The sequence below is a fragment of the Gallus gallus genome, chromosome 3 (assembly GCF_016699485.2).
Source record: "Gallus gallus isolate bGalGal1 chromosome 3, bGalGal1.mat.broiler.GRCg7b, whole genome shotgun sequence".
Classification (NCBI taxonomy): Eukaryota; Metazoa; Chordata; class Aves; order Galliformes; family Phasianidae; genus Gallus; species Gallus gallus.
The window spans coordinates 4,341,219-4,363,725 of NC_052534.1; the positions used below are offsets into that span (position 1 = coordinate 4,341,219).

General features: G+C 42.8%; 1 protein-coding gene across 10 annotated transcripts in view; it reads left to right on the forward strand.

Moving 5' to 3' along the window:
* RIN2 (Ras and Rab interactor 2) overlaps window positions 1-21,868 on the forward strand; it is a 62,514-nt gene extending 40,646 nt beyond the window's left edge. For 9 of the 10 annotated variants that reach the window (XM_004940160.5, XM_004940159.5, XM_040697767.2 and 6 more), the window contains 8 exons: window positions 52-163; window positions 2,238-2,310; window positions 3,094-3,185; window positions 6,003-7,139; window positions 13,647-13,952; window positions 15,496-15,627; window positions 17,212-17,375; window positions 19,983-21,868. In XM_004940160.5, the coding sequence (XP_004940217.2) occupies window positions 52-163; window positions 2,238-2,310; window positions 3,094-3,185; window positions 6,003-7,139; window positions 13,647-13,952; window positions 15,496-15,627; window positions 17,212-17,375; window positions 19,983-20,297 (2,331 nt within the window). In that variant the 3' untranslated portion in view covers window positions 20,298-21,868. The other variant, XM_040697766.2, reaches the window with a different exon arrangement.
* The last annotated feature ends 639 nt before the right edge of the window (window positions 21,869-22,507 follow it).

Here is a 22,507-nt window from a genome sequence, read left to right on the forward strand (position 1 = left end):
AGGCACCTGTGATTAAGCTAAAATTCTCTCTCTTTCCTTTCTCTACAACAGATATTTTTGGTTAGGAAATCTTCAAAACTGCTGAAGAAGGTCATATCTCTGCGTCTGCCAGGTGACTGTGGGTCCTGCCTGAAGGAATTTGCAATAAAAGAGAGCACATACAGTAAGTCTTAAAGAATTTTCATCTATTTGTCTCCCCGTGTGAGCCAGGAGTAGTCTGAATTGGTGAAACCCACAGCAGAAAATACTTAGATTCATACGTAGGTCACTCCAAAAGTATTGCCTCCTTTTTATTTCCACGTAAACTGCAACAGCTACTAAGAGCATAATAAAACTGTTTGATAGAGTAATTTCTCAGCTATGGAACACTACTTTTCAAAATAATTGCCCTCATTAGCTCTGCATTTCTGCCAACAAAATGGAACATTTCTATCATGGCGTTGCTGATTTGGGGGCTAATTGGTAACGAGGGGTAGTTAACCACTTGTGTAGAAACACTGGCTTTTAATGCTGCCTCCTACCAAAGAACTGTCCTCATGTTTTTCTGTTATACTTAGATGATTCTGTACTCTCTGTCTATAAATTTGTGTTCCTTTGTGTAAATGAAGTGAATAAGTGAATTTAAACTCTCTGACAGATCTGCTTCTGATGTGAGATCAATAGCAACTTGATTAATTTGTATTCCAACTGGTATTCGTTCCATTTTTAATAGAAATGAGCAAATGATGACATTAAGTTTCAAAACAATACTGTATTAATTGCTTTAGAGAGAGGATGTAAAAAATGTTTGAGATGTAAGAACGAAGAAAGGAAGCTGCAGGTGATGACAGTATGTGATGCAGAAACTGCAAGCAGAGCAGAGGGCTTTATTTTAAGCAAGACAGTGAAAGCTTCAGACACTTACTGACAATTTCAGTCAAACCACCCTGAAGCTTTGATTTTTCTCACTGACCTAAGCTAATTTCATTCAAGCTTTTTTCTTCCTCTCCAGCAACAAATTTAAATCTGTCTGCCTGGTTTTGCTACAGTTAGAAAGAATGACAAAGAGAAAGCTACCAATGATAGGGTTGTCCTTGTTTAGTTTTGTTTTTTTTCCAGCCACAAAGCTGACTCTTTCACATAAGTGACTTGATGCTTGTGGAAAGCAGCATGACTGGCTGTAGTATGGATGTATGTAATCTGTGTGATCAATGGCTGCGTCCCTAGGCTTGTTATACTAATTCCCTACCCTCTAGCATATGCATATTGGTATCTTTCAAGAGCACAGATTTACCACAAGGGGGAAGTATATACTGATGGTTTTTTACTCACCATTCCTAGTTGAGGTTTTCAACACAGTCTGGGATCTGAACATACATCTTCCCTTAACAGCCTTTCCCCCCTGCCAGGACCGTGTGCCTGTTGACTACCTGTGATGTTAGTGCATCTCTTATTGAAATCCCTTTACTTGGGTACATGAATGGCCAGCTTGGCCTGTTCTTCGACGCAATGGTCAGGTAAAAGAGGAGTACCTGACTTTGCTCTGGTTCATGTGCATGCAGATTTAAGGTTCCAGCATCACGGAATATGGCTCTGGGGAGAAAAGAATTCCCCTGCCTGCAGAACAGGAACAGTGTGTGCACCTGTGTTAGAGATTCACCTCTCTCATTTGGCTTTTCTGCCATATGGATGGGCTGAAGCAATCAGGCTTCACATTCAACCCATTGTAGAAGTTACCTGAGGCTCCTTAAGACCAGCATTTGGTCTTAAGACCAAACAAGGAACCTGTCTTCTGGCACTGTTGTACTTAGTAAATGATCTTCTTTCAGTGCCTTGATCTCAACCATGTGCAGCTTCTCCTTGATATCTTTTAGTCCTTGGGTGAGATTTCTCAGTGGAATCAATGGGATTTAAGCACATTAGTAAACAAGTAAGGCCTCAGTTGTTAATTTTTTATTTTTTTTAATTTTTGCAAAAATGTGTGCAGTTCTGACAAGACTAGATCTGTTTCCCAGGAGTTAGACCACATGTTTGGAATGCAGAAACCCACCACCAAGACTGTCCATTATTTTTGAAACTAGCTGTAGCTGCAACATGTACTCTTCCAAACAGTTGTTCTTTATTAGCCATATAGTATCGAGTTTGATGGAGTAAACTTACTAATTCTAGAGGGAGAAATAGAGATGCATTTACTTAAGCTTTTGTAAGAAACAGTGGATAGATTTGTGATTCTTTACCTGTTGTAACTTTCTTTGCAGCGTTTTCCTTAGAGGGGTCTGGAATAAGTTTTGCTGATTTATTCAGGCTCATTGCTTTCTACTGTATTAGTAGGTAAGATGGTTTTATATTCCATGGGAATCTATTTGCTGTCATTTACTCTTAATTATGTATAGGTACTTATACTACTGGTTTAGCAGGTGCTGTTGCTTGAGGATATGTTAGTACCTGTGAGGTGGGCAAGAGGTGTGCTGTTGGTACTTGCACAGTGTACACGTGGCTAAGTAGTTCTATCCCTTAAAAACTGAAAGCTTTCTGCACTAGATCTGACTTGTGTTATTGTTCACCGTTCATGCATCTCCCTTTGAGAAACTGAGTGTGAGACATGATTAAGACTTTCTTATATAAGATGTGTTTTCAGCCTAGAACAGAGTAGGACCAGTACATCCTAGCTTAGAAGTGTTTAGGGTAGCTGCCAAAGTACTCATTTAGATTTTTAATCTGAGAACTGGTATTCGAGTTGGTCATCAGTTAACAGTGTATTCAAAAGATAACATTAAGGCTGATAGCATTTTGCATCTCACTGGCATACTTGTAAAAGAGGAGATGTAAGAAATTCTGCTGCAACAGGAGAAAATATAGGGTGGGGTTGTGGAAATGAGCCCCAGGAGAGTACTGGGAACTTGAAACTCATTTGCACTTCACACTAGTTTTCAGTGTGAAGGAATCCTGGCACTGGTAAAATTTTCACCATGCACTGTTTGTTTAAGGCTCTTACTACCTGCTATAGCTCAAGAAGGAAGTAGGAACTGGATCTCAGCCTGTGTTGAAAACAAAGTCTTTTAAGACTTTGGATGTTGTTGTGAAAACCATATTTACTTTTATGTTCCACAACAGGGATGTCCTTCCATTCACCCTGAAGTTGCCTCATGCTATTGCTGCAGCAAAGACAGAAGCTGAACTTGAAGAGATTGCTCAGCTTGGACTGAGTAAGTAGTCATCTACACGGATGTCATTCCCTGTAGCATCACTATAAGCTTGAGTAAATAATCTGTCTGTAAATGGCTCATGTTTGTCAGTGATGATCCAAATTTCATTTGGAAAAGCTGTTCCTCTTACTGGGATGGCCAAACCTTGTACTTGCCAAGCAGTTACCTTGGTGCTTTTCCTTCCTCCTTTATCTGTGATATTCATGTCTCTGTTAGTGCTGTTTCCTTCCTTCCTTCTCTCCTTCCTCTGTGTAGCCCATTAAGCCGCTGCAAAGCAAGTCTAAAAATCCTCATGCAAACATTTGGTGCAGCTTGTCCTCCAAGGGTGAGTGTTGACTGCAGGCTCACATAGCAGGCACTAGCTGGATAATTTGCTGTGGCTGATGGAGTAGTGTAGGAACTGAGATTCACTATTAATAAATCCCTCTATTCAGATTGACACGTGATTATTTATTTTAGGAGGGCGATTTCAACATCTGTGGCTTCAAGCAGAAGCATACGAATAAAAGGAGGGATGCATACATAACATCTACAGAACATATCCATGCACGTTGGTTTGGTTGAAAGTAGCACGATTGCTGCATCCAATTAAAGGCTTAGTGTAAAGTGCACTTTGAGCTTGCAGCAGATACAAGGGCTGGCAGGATTTGAAACATGGGCGCAACCCAAATGAATCACTGAGCAACTCCTGCAAAGTGCTGAATGGCCTCATTTCCTTTGGCAGGAAGGGAGGGTTAGCGAGGGCAGTCTTCTGGCCTGGTAGATTTTTGAGTCATCTTTAATTTAGAAGTGGACCCTCAGTAAATCAGGGCTCTCTAGGACTATTTGGCATAACTTGCAAAGAGGCCATACACAGGGGAGTGTTGCATTGCTTTGCATTTTGTCTTGCTGTATTGGCTGACAATCAGGAATTGATTTAGAGAAGAAACTGTCTTCTGCACTTCTTGTCTGCAAAGTGAGGCGATTAAATGAAAGTGTGGATTTTACTGTGGATACAGGCTAACCTTTAACTGTTGATTAGATAAATATTTGAAAAAAAAAAATGGTCTGACTGAGATGTGGGGTGATGGAAATGGTCTCCCAATGACACCCGGAGGCCCTCAAGGAGCATTTGTGTATCTCCATGGAGGAGAATGATGATGTTGAGCAAGCTGTCCAGACTAACCACGCTCTTTGTCCTCAGTACTTGAAAGCACCATGGTTTACTTACTCCTGAACCATTTGTCTATGTCTTGTGTGTTGTTTCTTTAAGCTAACGCCTTTGAACACTGAGGAGGAGATTGGATTAGCCTTTAACTACTTGGTGATTGCATTTGGGATCCATTGTCTGCTACATACCAGGTTAAGTTTGTGGTTCCTGTGAGCAAATGCCAAGCAGCAAAGTTGGATTTTTGATGGTTTTCTTGGTGTCCACATGCAAAACAGCACACGAAAGTGAGCTCTGTGATGCTGTGGACCCAAGAGATGCTTAAAAAAAGAAACTGTCGGGGGCCCTTCTTATTAACCATGAGCTTTGCTTCAGCAACAAGCAGGCACAGGAGAAAACATCCTGCTCCTGTCAGAACTCTTCCATGCTTCAGATTCTTTTGGCCTCTCCTGCTGTTTCACTTGCAGCAGTGTTTATTTACGTCGTACAGGTTTGTAACAGCTCACGTGCCAGGTGTGCTGCAGGCAGGATGTGGAGTCATGGTGCCAAGAAAAAAATACAAAACAGGAATGTTATGTGACTCTGTAAGGAAAAAAAAATGCATCTCCTCATATATGTTCTCTGGCTGTGGCTTGTGCCATGGGCTGTTTCCTATCTTCTGCCCATAGGTAAGGTACAGCTGTCAGGCGTGGACCTACTATGGGTATTCATGCCCTTGGGCCCACATTTGCTCAACAGTCAACTTAAAGTATCTCAACACTCCAGGAGAAAGGGGCCTTGCCAAGACTGGCAAACTTGAGCAAAGCCTGCCTCTGTTCTTCACTTGTTTTGGTGTGGTGGTTATTCCTGAGGGCTTGTCTGGTTTCAGCCTTTGTACTTAAACAAACTGATGGGCTTTGCTGTTGACTCAGTTTCACAAACATGCTGATGCTTTGCTGGGACAAGAGGCAGCAGCCGAAATTTGCTGGTTTAGCACAGGTTTTCCATGCTGTGCTGGTATGGGACAGCACGTTTGGTCTAATTATGTGCTGCTGAGTGTCTGAAACCTCAGACAAACTGTGTCACCGCTGCAAACGCGGGGCTGCAGGCCAGCTCTCTTAAAGAGACATGAGCAATTGTTCTGTGTGGCTGAAGGCTGTGTGCACCCTGTGCAGCCGAATGTGAGCTGTCTTTACATTTGTAGTCTTGTTTGTTCATTTTAAGAGGAAACCAAACCAAAATTTTTGTTGAGGTATTTTAAGTGGCAGCTGGAGTCAATCAGCCCAATTCTGTTGTCTTTAATGGAGTGGATTTATTAGTACCAGCTGAGGATCAAGCCTTACTCCTGACTGAGATGCTAGTAATGAGATCATGCTCATTTTAGCCTCCAATTCATAAGGGTTCCTGTGTTACAGGATCCGTTCCTTTCTTTGGTGCTCAGCTAATTTTTAAGCCTAATTCTGTGCTCTGATTTGAAGCTCTGCATTTCTTACGATACATGTAAATGGGTACAGCATGCAGTTACATGTGGTAGTGCTTTCAGGGATTCGCTGGGATTTTTTTTTCCTTGAATTAATAAAAGCTGGTCTGAATTTCTTACCCCGTGAGGCTGGTTGTGTAGAGCTGAACGTTGTGAAAGCCATCTGCGTGCTATTTTGCATTCTTACACTAATGCAATGCTGATTTTTCAGACTTCTGGAGCTCTCCAGCTAACAGCAGCCCCTCAGATGCTTCAGCTCCCCGTAAGCCTGGGCCTTCAGACAGCGCTAGCAAAGACTCGCGTCAGCTCTGCCTTATAAATGGAGTGCATTCTATACGAACCAGAACGCCTTTGGAGCTGGAGTGCAGCCAGACCAACGGAGCGCTGTGTTTCATTAATCCACTCTTCTTAAAAGTGCACAGCCAGGATGTCACTGGAAGTCTGAAAAGGCAGAGCCTGAAATCTCAGGACGTGAATGGCACCGAGAGGCCTCGCTCCCCCCCACCCCGGCCACCACCTCCTTCTATTAATAGCGTCCTCATGAGTCCACAGCTTTCCAGGACTATAAAGCAGGCGAGCGTGCCAGAAACAGTCAACCATAAGAAAGAGAGAGACTTGGATTTGCTGCAGAGTAAACCAACCCCTATTCCGCCTCCTCGGCTGAAGAAGCAGGCTGTTAGTGCAGAGGTGGAGGGCGGCAGCTCAAAGCCCGCGGCCGTAATTCAACCTGCCTGCAATTCTGTGCGTGTCCCCGCAGCTGCTGACGTTGTAGGTGAAACCCCCCCACCTCAGCCAGCTCCGACGGCTTCCAAGAAGCCTGCAGTTAGCAGCTCTGAGTCACACGTACCCTGGAATGGAGGCAGGCAGAGGCTGAGCGACATGAGTATTTCTACCTCCTCCTCTGACTCGCTGGACTTCGATCGGAGCATGCCGTTGTTTGGCTATGAGGGGGACACTAACAGCAGCCTGGAGGATTTTGAGGGGGAAAGCGACCAAGAGAGCATGGCACCTCCGTTGAAACCCAAGAAGAAGAGAAACAGTTCGTTCGTTCTTCCCAAGATTGTGAAATCCCAGCTACGGAAAGTTAGTGGAGTTTTCAGTTCCTTCATGACCCCTGAAAAGAGAATGATTAAGAAGATTGCAGAGATGTCCCGGGACAAACGCACTTACTTTGGATGCCTGGTGCAGGACTATATCAGCTTTCTCCAGGAAAACAAGGAGTGCCACGTTTCCAGCACAGATATGCTGCAAACAGTTCGGCAGTTCATGACCCAAGTTAAGAACTATTTGTCCCAAAGCTCTGAACTTGATCCCCCAATCGAATCGCTGATTCCAGAGGACCAAATAGGTAAGGAATACTGTGCTGTATTTTGAGGGAAGGTAAAGGTGTAATCTGTGTTAATAGTGATGCCCTTTTTGCAAGTTTGGAAAGATGGGGTTAATTTTGCTGTCAGAATTCAAGGCGTTGAGTATTTCAGTTGTGGAGTTTTTAACATTTTTTAACACCAACACAACAAAAACCTAGCAACTCAGATTGGTGCTACCAAGTTGTTTATAAAAAGGTATCCTTAAAATAGCAACAGCAGTTATAGGACTCCTTACCCCATGATTTTATTTTTAATCTGCAGTACTGCTAACTTTGCAAAATCTCTTCTTTGTCGGTGCGTGTTTTGTCCCCTCCTTTGGTCTGAAAGGGTTGAAATGCTGGCAGCAAAGCTGGGGCAATTTCAGCAGCACGCTGAGTATGCATAGTAGCTGCTAAACTAGAATTTATTAGAAAGGGGTGACAGTTAAGAGCAGAGAGGCGTTCTGTAGCAATTTACTGTAGAAATAAATCTCATTCATCCAGTCTTGTTCACTCCAAGCAAAGCCGCACTGTCCCTGAGGATGAAACAAACTGAAAAGATAGGGCTGAAAAAAGCAAAATGTGTGTAGGAGAGAAGGGGATGCTACTCTCTGGATTTCTATACCTCTCTGTTGCATGTATGTGGTTATAAAAGGTTGCAGATGAGCTATAGGGTTGAATACATGTTTTATCAACAGGGAGAGACTTGTGTATCCACCAAAGTGAAATCATTGTTGCTGCATAAAATCCCACTGTCCCTCAGCCTTGCTGAGTCTGAGCTGTATTTGTAAAAGAGCCTATAAGCCACATTCAGGAGGTAAACATCCCTCGAGGCAAAATACTTTCCTTGTGAGCTCACTTCAGTCCTAATTTGCTTGTTTTTCTCCTATACCCCAGTGTCCCAACAGTTGGCCCAGTGCAAAATTGGCAGGCTAGTTCTTTCTCTGGCAGTAGAGGGTGATTTTATGTTGACATTTCAGTCTGTCCTTGACTGAGAGGAAATGCTTTATGTAACCTGAACTTCACGTATGGAAAGTCAAGCAAAAGTAATAAGCACTGCTAGAGCAAATATACACTGAGAGTCCTCCAAGTTGAGACTCTTTAGAAGAAGTATATTAAGTAGGTGTTATATGGAAGAAAAAGGCAATTGAAGCAGTGGTGTTTGGGGCCTTTTCCTCTGGCCTTCTGCAGAGTATTGGCAATTTGACAAGGAATACAGAACTGTATTTACTAGCAGTTTGGTCAGAGCTCAGTTTAGCTTGTACTTTTCATTCCAAGGGTGTGGTTAAGTCAGACTGAGCCTCCGAAGGTTGGAAAAATGTCTGCTTTTAAATGTTTTAGTAGTTGGGAGTAGCTGAAGCTATGAGCCATAATAACTACATTGGTTTTCTTCAGTGACAAAGTCTAGCTCTGGTCGTGTGACTAAATGCAATTAATGTGTAAGGCAGGATGCTTTTAAACAAATGAACTCGCTTTTGAAACAACTGCTGCCTATTGCTGGAGCCTGGAAGCAACCAGAGTGAATCAGGAGCATCAGATGTTGCTGATCTCAGCAGATAACTATGTGACAGCAAGATGTAGTCATCCCTGTAGAGAACTTTTAAAATGCAGCTCTGCCTACTATCCAGGTTCTTACTTGACTATTTCAGTACAGAATTGTAGGCCTTCCTTGAACAGTAGGATTCCCAGTGTTGGGATGGAATTAAAGGCATCCTGGGCTGGACGGAGGAGATCCTGCTCAACTAGCAGGTGTTTGGGAGGTGGTGTCACTGGTGCTGAGTGAGCAGTCACCATTGTCAGATGTCACCAGACAGGGTCCCAGTGCCTGAACCTGGGCCTAGGCCAGGAATGGTCAGCTTTAAGGAATTTGGCAAGGAAGTCTTTGCTGATTGCATATAGAGCTGCCTGGAAAGAATGCTGCCTGTTATCTCTCTTGCTGTTTCTAATGCACGATGGCTCTTTCAGTGTGGGATATCAGGTGCGGTGAGAGCTCTTAGGGGCAGGACAGTGCTGTGATGGGGGATCAGGGTCAGTCAGGAGGAGCCAGTGGGTGCAGGAGAGAGCACGATGGCTCGTGTCCATGGGTCAGCCACTCCGAGCAGTGCTTGAAAGCCTCCACTGATGATCAGGAGTTCCAAACCTCCAGAGAAAGCCTGCTAACTGTTCCTAGACATAGAAAGGTTTTCCCTTGCCTAACTTCACCTCCCTGTACCTATTTCCACTGACAGTGGACGTGGAAATCATCAACAGTCCTTGCTGCAGCAGCTTTTTACATCTAGGGTGCTGTCATGTGGCACCTCAGTGATTAAGGAGCTTCCTTTATTCATCCCCTTTCCAGGTCTGGTTTCCAGGCCTGCGTTCCCTGTGGGGTTGCCTGGTCTCTGCACCTCCAGCTGGCTGGCCTTGGCACAGTCAAGCCAGGTCTGCTTCCTGCCACTTCACTATGACCTTGCTGTTATTAGCATGTCTCACTGGGGGATGTTATTTTCTCAGACCCCATCAAAATGGTTGCTGTAATAGTCACAGGACTCTGAAATTCAGTTTTTCTTCTGTGACATGCTTAACCGCTTCTCATCCTGTGCTTTTTTTCTTTGCCTTTACACTCTTGTGGACAGTTGGTGTTTTACTAAAAGTATTTCTTGTTTGACAGTGAATTGTTGGTGAGTTCTCAGCAAGTGCAGCGTTTTATGTACTCTCCTTCTAAGAACCATGGCTAGACAATATTTCCCTCATTTGCTCATAGGAGAGCTGCATGGAATAGGGCTGGGGGTCTCAAAAGACAAGATACAGACTACCACCTGCTTCCCTGGCTGTTATCCTAAATGAATTAGAATGGTATGCCATTATTTCTTCTTGAAAACCTCCTGTTGGCTGGGCTTTAGCACTGGACTATTTCTAGGTGCTTATGTGTTTCTGTTGTTCTTTTTTTTCCCCTTCCACAGTTGTTCATCCTTGTACCTTTCCATGTTGAGTTGAGAAGAGTGGCTTCCCCATCAGTTAGCCCTCTCATTAGAATCATAGAATCACTAAGGCTGGGAAAGACCACTAAGATCACCAACCCCAGCCCATCCCCACCGTGCCCACTGCCCACATCCCTCAGTGCCACATCCCCACGGCTCTGGGACACTTCCAGGGACGGTGACTCCACCACTCCCTGTGTAACTGTGCCACTGCCTCACCGCTCTTTGGGAGAAGGAATTGTTCCTAACAGCCAACCTGAACCTCCCCTGGCACAGCGTCAGGCCATCCCCCCTCGTCCTGTTGCTCTTACCTGGGAAAAGAGACTGACCCCCATCTCACTACAGCCTCCTTCCTGGTCTCTGTAGAACACTTCTCCAAAGTGGAGACTCCATTGGGTGAGCAGGAAGCAGTGATAAAGCCATTGAGCAAAGACGGTGGGTTTGGTTCTCCTGCTCCTGGCCATCCCTTTGATTTGTTTTGTGGCTTTCCCTGTTCCTTTACTACTGCTTTTGTGAGAGAGGACTCATTTACCACACAGCCGTAGCGTGAGTTTTGAACAGCCCACAGCTTGCCTGATTAAAGCAAAACAAACCTAGAACAAATATGTCTCTGACTCACTGTTGTGTTTTCTGCAGGCAAAGCAAGGAAAGGTTCATCTCAGAGCCCATTTTCTTCCCTAGTCTCAGCTTCTGCCACTGCACAGGGCTATGCAGGATGTGTGGGTGTGCGAAGCCTTACTTCCAAACACTGCTCCTTTTGAGATGTCCCTGTCTGCACCGTGGGCTAGCTATGTGTCAGTGTTGACATCTGCCAGGAACTGGGCACTTGGCCATCCTGTAGGTCATGTCGAAAGTAACGCCTCCTGTTTATTTCTACAGAAACGACAACAGATACAAAGAGCACAATAGCACTATTTGACAGAGCAAATTCTCAATTACAGCACACGATTTTTCAGCAGGGTCACCAGCATTAGCTGTGCATTTTGCCAGCGATGAACAAGAGCCTGCATGCCACTCTTATAAGATCTGCACCAGTGTAGATGGCGTAACAAAGCAACCCTTTGCTTTTAGCATCCCAGGCAATGTTGCTTGTGCTTTTTTTAATGGATCCGAGGCTGTCTGTCTCTCCACTGTATCCTTTTACCAAAGAATAGTTTGGCCAATATTAGGTGATAAACAGGGCATGCATGTAAATCCAGAGACTGGGAACTAATAGGTGATCTCAGTGGAGCAACACAAGTTGACAGTGGGAACTGAGAGCATGCTTTTTGAGGCAGTGAGGATTGCAGGAGGGCATGTAAGGACACTTGCTGTTACTGATATGTTGTCTTCTCCAGAATCAGAGCTGTGTGGTTTGCAGTGGAAAAAATAAAATAGCGTGTCAGCGCCAGATACAGATGTGCTTCCACAAGTCACAACGAAACTAGCTGGCTGGCCTTACAATTCATTTATCAAAGCATTTCCAGTTCCCATTTTGAGGCTAGAGGCTTATTTAAGTATCATTTCAGGAACATTAAGGGATTCTTAAATTATATGTTTTTCCGTTCCCTTTTTTGTTGTTGTTGTTTTTGAGTCTGAGGAGTGACGGTTTAGTTCTGAAACACTGAGTACCCTGGAGCCTATTGGACATTTCATGTGTTTTTGTTGGATATTTGAAAAGGGTTGGCTTTTTCTGCAGCAAGCATGAATTTGCTGATTTGTGTTTTGGAAAAATGCAGAGAGGTTAACTCAAGGGATCAGTGATCAGGTCACAGCCTAGAGATGCTATAATACTAATTATTATTTGGATACTATTGATAATGGATTGTTATGTGGAGTACTGTGTCCTTCTCTAGGGTTTGATGTAGCTGTGTGGCTCTGCAAAGTAAATAGATAAGGATCATTTGTTTGAAGTGCTGCCACTTGTTGTGGTCTGATCGGTGGTTCTGGTCAGATGGGAAGTTGGATCTGCCTTTCACTCTGTGTAACAGTCCATGGCCATAGGGAAATCAGGAAAATCAATGCAAATGTTGCTCCTCATGTTTATATTTTCTCCCTTCCAGCAGCTTTTGCAGTGTTGTGACAGAGAACCAAGGTACCTTTACGTGTAGTTTGGGATTTGCGTGCCAGACAAAAGCAGAAAAAAGGCTACATATGAAGCATAGGGACTACAGGAGGAGAGAGAAAAGAGATGTGAAGTTAAAACCCAAAAAGAAATAATGCCCTTACAAGGAGAGACAAACATTGTCTGAAAGAATAAGGCGAGGAAAACAGAATTAGACAAAACTTAATGGAAATAAGAAATTCCAAGCCTTAGAAATGGTTTGCAGTCTTATTGTTCCAACTGGCCTCTGTGGTTCCAGGCCTGCCTGTGGTTCCAGGCCTGCCTGTGGTTCCAGGCCTGCCTGTGGTTCCAGGCCTGCCTGTGGTTCCAGGCCTGCCTGTGGTTCCAGGCCTGCCTGTGGTTCCAGGCCTGCCTGTGGTTCCAGGCCTGCCTGTGGTTCCAGGCCTGCCTGTGGTTCCAGGCCTGCCTGTGGTTCCAGGCCTGCCTGTGGTTCCAGGCCTGCCTGTGGTTCCAGGCCTGCCTGTGGTTCCAGGCCTGCCTGTGGTTCCAGGCCTGCCTGTGGTTCCAGGCCTGCCTGTGTCAAGCTGAAGGGCCCTCTGTTTCTTCTGTGTTTGTGTGGTTTGTGTGTGGTACAGATAATTAGCTCACACAAATTATTAACGTAAGCCGTGTTGTCACAGGGATACTGAGTGGTGGGAGACGAAATTAGCTTATAAAATACAAGTTGGCAGGGAAAACGCTTAGCCAAAGACCTTTCTCTGTTGCTGTGGTCCATGCTTTGAACGTAGGGTGGGACTCTTAAAGAAAAACTTGAGTGGAACAGGAATATAAAAAAGAACAAGTGACTGTGTCACGTGCACGCTATTGCCAAACAAAGAACTTCAAAGTTGATGACAGAGCTGTATGCAGGCTTGTATGATGAAATCTCAAGCCAGACAAACACAGCTTCATTTTCATTTATAGTTTAAGGCCCATCATCTTTCAAACTTCATAAAGAGCTTGACAAAGCTGAGTCATGTTTTTAGGAGACTTTGATTGATTTCTGGCTTCTGATGGAAACTGTGCAAAAAGAATGGGTTCTCTTGCCAGAGCAGATAAGAGCTGTGATTTTGGCTGTGTTTTATTTTAAGTTTGGGAGTTAGTCTGAGCTTAGAGCAAAACGAAACTCACATTTCTGGCCAACAAAAGAAAAAAGCCAAGTGGAGCTGCGTCTTTTTTTCTTTTGGGGGTCAGTCTGTGGGTTTGTGGTGGGTTTTTTTTTGTCATTTTTTCCTGCTTGTTTGCTTCTGTTGTTGTTTACCAGATTGTGGTAAATGAACTACAGATTCTGTTGTGTGTCTTTGTTTTCTTGTTAACAAACATCTGGAAACTCGGCCTGTATAATAAATAGGTCTTGGCAATTGTGCTTTCTTTTCTTCTCTGCAATATCTGTCTTGGGAATGGTTATATTAACTCTGGCACTGCTCTAGAAGAGGAAATCAACTGGCCTTGTGTTTCCCGTTGCAGATGTTGTCCTGGAGAAAGCCATGCATAAGTGCATTCTGAAGCCATTGAAGGGCCACATAGAAGCGATGTTGAAAGAGTTTCATACTGCAGATGGTTCTTGGAAACAGCTAAAGGAAAACCTACAGCTGGTACGGCAGAGGAATCCTCAGGAACTAGGCGTGTTTGTTCCAACACCAGACTTCGTGGATGTTGAGAAGATTAAAGTCAAGTTCATGACCATGCAGAAAATGTACTCGCCTGAAAAGAAGGTCATGCTGCTGCTGAGAGTTTGCAAATTGATTTACACAGTTATGGAGAATAACTCAGGTACGGTGCTTCTTGTGGTTCAGGCTCACTGAGTTCCAAACCTGGGGTTGTGTTTCAATGCAGGAAGCTAAACTACTTGGTTTTACCAATATACATCTCAAAAGTATATCAAAATAGGTCTCAAAGCGTGTCACCTTGCCTTTTTGAGGGGGATTCTTCCTCTCCTCTTCTTTCCTGTTATCTCTTGATGCATCTGGCAGCACGCCTGCAGATTCAGTGTGAAGTAGATTTGTGAAGCAGCTTAAAATAAATAGAAATCTTTTGCTTAACTGTAGATTTCTGGGACTGCCAGAAAGGCTGTCCTGTCTTAAGTGAGTATTTGTCTGGAAAGTTGTAATTAAGGGTGCACCCAGTATTTCAGTGTAGTAATTCAGTGCAACATGCAATAAAACAACTACAGTATGCAATAAAATGACTACAAGGATGCTATGTTGATGTGCAAAGATTTATAGTACACTGCTGTGGGCGGTCATGAGCTAAGGTGAGCAGTGCTGCTCGTAGGGTGAGCTTTTCCCTCAACAAATAAAAGCGGCTGGTGGTGGTAGGCAGTTTGTTTTCTAAGTGGACATTGAATCTGAAGCTGGACCTGGTGCTATTCAAAGTTCCTCTAGGTCTGAAGTGCACTTAGGTCCAAGGTCCTGCCCAACTTGCATTCTTTTCAAACTTCTGCATTTTAAAATGCATCTGGGAATCTTGGCCTGAAGCGCTGCAGCTGTTATCACGTTGAGTAAGGCGTTTCCAACACACAGGAGAGAACTGTGAAGAGACTGCAGCTGGCTAACTCTTGCACAGCCAGTTGTGCCTGTTCGTGTCTCCTTCATGTGCTCTCAGCCAGTTAACAATGTACTACTTGGAGGGTATGCTTTAGCTGGTTTAACTTTAGATCAGCCTTTAGGTCATGTGCAGTTTCACCAAAGAATAAGGTGTGATTCCTGCTTTTGCTGGTTTCAAGTGGCCGTTCTGCCAGTTCTACAGTGAACACACTTCAGCCAAATCTAGGGATGATGGATTAGATTCAGTGGTACTTATAACCATGATGTGTCAAGGAGAAGAGCTGAGTTTCCATGTGAAGTTTAATAGGCTTTTATATTCAAGACTCTCTGCTGGGATTCAAACTCAGACTGGTATTAGTGACTGGTTCTTCCCAGAAGGTGAATGTTCCTGCACAAAAATATAAAATGCCTATTCATCTTCTTTTAGCCTGTGATAGAAATGAGTGGAGATCAGGCTAGACATTGGGCACAGCAGCCTTCTGGGAGCTGACCAGTTGAATGGATGCCAAGCTGAGCCCAGTCTTTACGTTCTCTTGCATGCTTTAAGGCACATGTTGTCAGATTTGTGTTTGTTGGAAGTATAGGGTCATGTGGGTGTTGGTCTCCTGTCCATTGAGTCACAGATGACATTCTCTTTGCCACATACTGGTTACAGAAGATTGCAGAGCAATACAGACATATGCAGGCAGCAAAATAATGCTTTATTTTCAAGTGATGAAACTAAGAAAAAGATGTGGTTTGTCCATCACTGCTTATTTCCTTCATCACAGGGAGGCTGTATGGAGCTGATGACTTCTTGCCTGTATTGACATATGTAATAGCTCAATGTGACATGCTGGAGCTGGATACTGAAATTGAGTACATGATGGAATTGCTGGATCCATCTTTGCTGCATGGAGAAGGTAATGTTTGTTTATTTTATTTTATTTTATTTTAGAACTGGGTAAAGGGAATAGGAAGGGAGACTTTGCATCACTATGCAGTATCTCTACCTCATTCGAGTAGGAATACTTTCAAGGGAAATCCTGATGCCAGTGATGCCAGTAGCATCATTTAAGTAAGAGTTGGTTTGCTTGCAGCATATAAGCTTGAGTGACCGGCGGGAGTCTACTGGTCTTATGAGGGAATATCTTGGTTCTGGCCAAGAAGGAGGAGGCATCCTGACTTGGCAAGCAAGCACATGCACTGTGCAGATGCCAACTGTGTTTATCCGTCAATGCCTGAAAATATCCCAAGGGTATTTATAGGGCTGCAGCTTTCAGTTAAGTTGTGACATGTAATGGAGTTTGGCTTAGGTACTTAATAAAAACTTCTTGGAAAAGTCTTTGCCAGGTCAGTGCTTTTAAGAACATATCCCCTTCAGTGATCTTTGCTTCTTGCCAATATTTGTTTCTCACAAAGCTTTTTTAGCCCTAGGAATGTGTTTTCTAAGGAAAGCTTGATTGGCTGAAATCTGCTAGAGGAAGGGAAATCTCCCTTCTGCTTTCCTGATGATGTTTTTGACAAAAAGGTATTCTGCAAGCCTTTGATAGGCCACAGAATCTGTCATTGTATGAGGAAGTGTAAAGGTTCTTTTCACCAAACTCAGCTGTGATTTTTGTGTATGTGTATTCGTTGCACATCTCTGCTGTCTTTTGGCTTAATGAAATTGCTGTATCCTCTTACATGATGTTATGCATGGGAGAGCCTTGTTGCGATTCCTCCCAGTTGGAACTAGTGAGTTTCCTGCTTTTGTGTGTGGAGCATCCTCTAAGTGCATTCATTGTTCATGCGTCTTCGCCTGGAAAATACTTGAGATTTGAAACTGGAGATCATAAACATGCTTATATTTACTGAACTATTATATTAAGTCATGATTTTTTAATTCAACAAAACTAGTTCAGCCATTGTTCAGCTCTTTCTTCGGCGCCAGCTGTACAGGAAAAATTACTTATTGCTTTGGGGTTCTGTAGTTTAAATGTAATGCATTGTCCACTTTGGCTCGTAGGTCTTGTGTGTATAAAGGTCGTTGCAAAACTAAAGGCCAAGAGACTGCTATTTGAAACGAGAGCCTTATTTTTAAAAAACAGATCAAACTCTGATGTGCTCTCTGGGTGTGCGTCAAACTCTCATTACTTTATTGCTTTTATGTTCCTGAACAGTGGGTAGATTCTTTCATTTTGATTAAGCAGTTGACAGATGTTTATGTCATCAGTTCTTGAAGCTTGGGAGGAAAATAAGCCCTTTAAGGCACCAGCTGTCCCCAGTACCAGTGGACCAAGAGTTAGATACTATTTCACTGCTTGATAATGTGGACTGTGTCTAACTACTACATCTCTCTTAACAACTAAGAACACATTGTCCAATATTTAGCAGGCTAATGAGCTGCTTTTAGGTATTATTATTTTGACAATAGAATACAGGGGCAATCACGTACATAACAATTGTGTTTGTAGTATTGTTTTTGTGACTGCTCTGAGAAGTTCTTCCCTTGCTGTCCTTCACAGGAGGCTATTACTTGACAAGCGCTTATGGAGCACTTTCGCTGATCAAGAATTTCCAGGAAGAACAAGCTGCCAGACTGCTAAGTTCAGAAGCCAGAGATACTCTCAGGCAATGGCACAAAAGGAGGACGACTAACAGGACGATACCTTCAGTTGATGATTTTCAGGTAGAGCTCAGGGCTTAAGCAGAAAAGCCAGGAATAATTGTTGTGTTGGAAATCCCCATCTGAGAGTTATGATTTGTTATGATTGCCCTGGGGTTATGAGGTAACTGGGTTGAAGCAGTGCTGAGAATAGGGCTGGCAAATTTTCCTCAGTTCTGAAGTCTTTGTACTTTATAACAGGGTTCAATTATGATGTCTGGAGAAAGTACCAAATATGCTTTTCCCAACCACCCTTCTATTTAAGTCACTCAGAGCGTGGACAAACTGAATCATACCTCTCGATTTAACTTTGTTGTATGTTGTACTGCTAAAAAGAACAGATCTGGAACTCCAATGGTATGTGAATCAGCACAGCTCCCCAGTAACTCATGGTGGCATACAGCAGGTGGCAGAGTGGAGAGGTGGGAGGGTAGTTGTCTACAGTTTTAAAGTCAGTGCAAGGAGTAGTGTTCTATAATGTGGCTGTTTTCATGTTTCTTTCTTCATTTCTTACTGCTCTTTCAGAGTAGGTCAATAACTTCAACTGAAGAATAACAAAAGTTGCAGTTACTTCATCTTTTAAAAATCAGGCCTGCTTATTTTTCCACATAAAACCATGGGATTCTGTGGACTGAAGAGAGGAAGATGATGTAATCAAGAAGGAAGGATTAACTGCATTTCAGTCGTTTGTAGTTCACAGCACAAAGTTTCTAGTGACAACCATCAATTATTTATGACATAATTAAGCACTTGAGAAGTGAAGGTGTGGGGTAATCCAGAAGGTAATGAAACCTTTCAGCTCAGGCTTCTTCTGCTTTATCAGTGCCATATAAAGAACTACAGATCAACACTGAACAGGAAGAAACTGAGAAAAGAAGCAATCTTGTGCAATTCCTGTCTTAAGAGGAGAGCTGGTCAACAGAAATAGCAAACTACAGCCAGTGCACAAAGCTAGTCCATCTTACCGGGATCTGTTCTTCATTGTGCTTACCTGTATTAAGGTGGAGTCTCAGCCTACTTGAATCTCATGTTCTTTCTCACAAAACGCTGCATCGTAGGAAAATTCACCTTCTTGGGTCTCTGCTGGATAGCTAAATCACAGATTCTTTGGACAGGATCTTGCGTTCCATTTACTCTTTTCCTCAGCAAGTCAACTTCAGCCAACCTAACTGTACAGCTGGATGCTCTGCTGGCTCTGGGAGGATGCAGGGAGTAGGGGAGAAGTTGTACAAGGCACTGAAGTTGTACAGTGTTCCTTCTGTTGTCTCTTTTAAAAGAGAGTCTCTGCTGCCTACTCAGAATGCCACTTTTCCATTTTCTTTCTCAGCATCCTACAGTCCTTGAAATAAAGTACCTTTCCTATGACAAAAGCATAATGCGACTTCAGCTCAACTAATTCTCCTCCCATCGAACCAAGATGCACTCACTGTGCTTCTGTGCTGCAGTCTGGTGAAACTTGAAGACCTTCATTCTCTATTCCTCAAAGAGTCATCAAAAGCAAAAATCTCATATGTTGATGAGGATTAAACACAACTTTCCAGTACTACGTGAATAATTTTAACACTTTGAGTTATGGGCAGCCTTCAGCCTCTCCTTGGAACATTCCTACCTGCATGAATGCACATGCATTTAAAAACACCCCTTCTGCACATTAAGTACATTAGAAATTAAAACTGAAGTGTGCAGTGCTGCTTTTTTTCTCCATACTTCTTCAGGTTTGGCATGCTTGTTTTATTTACATACAGACAGGTAATAGCCCACTCAACAAGCAGGTCTTTCTCACTTTCCTTGTTTGCTTTTGACAGTCTTCAGTTCTAGTTAATTTCTTCTTTTAAAAAAGATGACACAATGCATTATGTCAGACATGTGGGATTATGTCAATTTCAGCAGAGGAAAAAAGGGTCCAGCTTTTGCCTCGAGATCATCTGAATTTACTCAAATGCAGCAAAATTCATTCTTTCTGCAGCATCCCTTTGTCCCTTATTCGGCATCCTACAGAATTTGTCATATCAGACTCAGGCACTGATTAACTCAACAGAAATGTCCTGCATGAGGCTGGATTGCCTTATGCATGCTACAGCTTCAGAGAGCAAAGAGATGCTTATCATGTAGTAGCTCGTGGACCAACACCTTTGTTTTCTTAAAACTAGCAGGGGCTTTTCTTCTGCTTCTGGCTAACATATTGTGTGAAGTTTCTGTTGCAGCGACACAGCATTGGCATCAGCAGCATCTCTTGGGTGTGCTGTCTCAGCATTTTGGTATTTATTTTGCTTTTCAGCATTTTGTTTCCTGTTAAAGCCTAATGTGAAGTCCTGTTAAGATCACTGGGGCTTTCCGTATGTCTTCAGGGCTGTATCTATTCACTCCTAATTGCAGAGCTAGAACGCAAAGGAAGGAAAGGGGGATGTTGGCTTGCTGAGTTTCAATTATGCCCGCTGCAGATCTGCCAGTTTCACCACCAACATTGCAATTCACAAGGTGGTTGGAATTTACAGGAACCAGTGGTATGTGTTTCACAACTAGAACGCAAGGACGTTTGGCGTTCGTTGCTGACTCTTGAATTTTCAGAGGATGTTCTGTTTTCTTCTGTGTTTTTTTTTTTTTCTGACATCTGTTTTCTCATCCCAACAGAACTACCTTCGAGTTGCATTCCAGGACGTCAACAGTGGATGCACAGGAAAGACGTTACTAGTAAGACCGTATATCACTACAGAAGATGTATGCCAGCTGTGTGCTGAGAAGTTTAAAGTGGACAACCCAAAAGAATATAGCCTCTTTCTTTTTGTTGATGACACCTGGCAGCAACTGACGGAAGATACCTACCCACAGAAGATTAAGGCTGAACTGCACAGCCGTCCGCAGCCCCAGGTCTTCCACTTTGTCTACAAGCGCATTAACAGTGATCCTTACAGTGCCATTTTTCAAAACGACGACTCTGCCTCTTAAAGCCAGCAATTTACAGCTTAAATTCTGTTTGCTTACCTGTTGAAAATAACCTTGTTAGCTCCCTGCCTTAGGAGCTGAAACGGTCTATGCAGGTTTTGAACCATAAATGCCTAGCGAAATGCGTGCAGACACATCTAGTGTTGCTTAGAAAAAAACAATAATACACGTAATAAACCATGCATATGGCTAGTTGTGCAGAGTATTCCACCAGAGCATTTGAGTAAGCAGCCCGTGAAGCTGAATTTCTTGTACCACAGACTTGCTTGAAATGAAACATATTATACTGTGGCCCTCTGCAGTTCTTTTTGCTGTAGCGTGCCAAAATCTATTTTCTTACACTCATCCTTTAGCCAAATGTCACTTTGATTTAAATATACGTATGTTAGATAATTACTTCAGTAAACTCTCTGGTGTGTGCTCAGTTTCACCAGCGTGAGTTGGACAAGACTGTCCGATGCAGGGCATCAGTTAGCTCATTACCTGGATGATTGCATCCTTTTCTAATTGTTTTTTATTACAGAAAAGCTCCATGTTTTTATATATATTTCCTAGAAATTTTATAGCAGTTGCAGGTAAACTGTCAGGGTTGTTTTTTTAAAATATTTTTTTAACTATAAGATATTCTATAATTATGCATGTGATTTTAACACTTAATATACAAGAATAAATCTCTTGCTGGTTTTAGAGTATTGCATTAAAAGTCTCCTTGGTTTCTCTTCTTTTCTTGTTACAGGAGAGTTTATGACATTTCTGTTATGTGTAAGAAGATTGTAACATTGGCACTGGTGATTTCAGTGCCTTTATCAGAACTTTAGATACTGCTATCTGGATTCCTGTTTATATGCATTGTTTTAAATAGAACTGGGCGGTTGGAAGGGGAAGTTGAAAGAAGAGGATGTAGAGAAGGGGCAGAGAAGGAATTTAAGAACCGAATTTGGGATTAAAATGTGTTAGTCTGCTGGTTCAGGCTCCTTGCAGAAAATGAGCAAAGGTTGGCAAGGAACTTATGTGTAAACTTTACTGTACATTTGCAGAGGGATTTGACAGCACCTATCCCAGATACTGCTGGTGTTAGCAGAGGATTAGCTGTATCAGTACGGTGAATGAGAACACTAACCATTTTGTATAGTCTGTCAGCACCGTCAAAACGTGTTTTGGACTGAAGAGTACGTTGTAGCATTTCATGACTCCTAAGTTACTCAGTAGGTGACACGTGAAGGTCAGAGTCCTACGTATACAAAGATAAAATGGTATTGAATATGTGTGTTCTGTAGGCTTGTGCAGGATAGCTGGTGCTGTGGGTGATGCTGTGGGTCCTACTGAAGTCAGGTAGGGCTGCTTTTTTGTTTCTTCCTTTTTCTAGAGAGACATGGAGTTCCCTCCAGGTCCTGTGTGGGCAGATGATTGCAGAAATACATCACAAGCAACACGTGTATTGTACATACAAAGATCTGTAGCATTTTTAATGTTAGTTTGCCATGTATTTGAAACCCCTGGCACATGTTTGTATTTCATTTTGTAAAAGGCAAATGGTGAATTTTGCACATAATACATTGTAATACTGAACATAATTTCAGATGCGTGCTGTGATTTTTGTAATTTGTTTTCATTTTTAGAAATGGTTTGCACTTCTGAATGTTTTGTGTTGTGCTGTTGCTCCTTTTCCAAGTCTTTGTCAAGGAAGGATGCAATGAGTAAACACTGTGCTACATAAAATAGTTTGTGAGGATCTCAATGCATGAAGTAATTTTGCTTAAGACTAGTACAGAAAAGTAATTGTGATGTTAGTTAGCAGCAGTGATACCCTCAAGACTTGACCCCAGTTAACTGATTCTCCCTCCTTTTTCAGTATGGTATTAACCTCTGTTTCACCATTGTGGTTACTTCTACAGAGTATAATGTGGTTAATTATACAGAGTAAGTAACATGCATAGGAAGAGATTTGAAGCTGGTGGTTCCAAGATTGAGCCAGTCATAGCATGCTTGGCTTGAAGTGTGCAGACAGCTGAACCGCTGACCATTTGTTGCAAAGTTGAGACTGACATTCACTGCTGAATAAAACCCTCCTATTTCCATACGCTGGCAGGGCTGGCAGGGGAAGGAAGGATGGGGGCAGAGATGGAAAGTATTGAGAAACTTGAAATTTGAGGCACGAAACTAAGGAAAGCAAAGAGCAAAAATGGAAAGGCATGCTCAGACCACATCAAGAT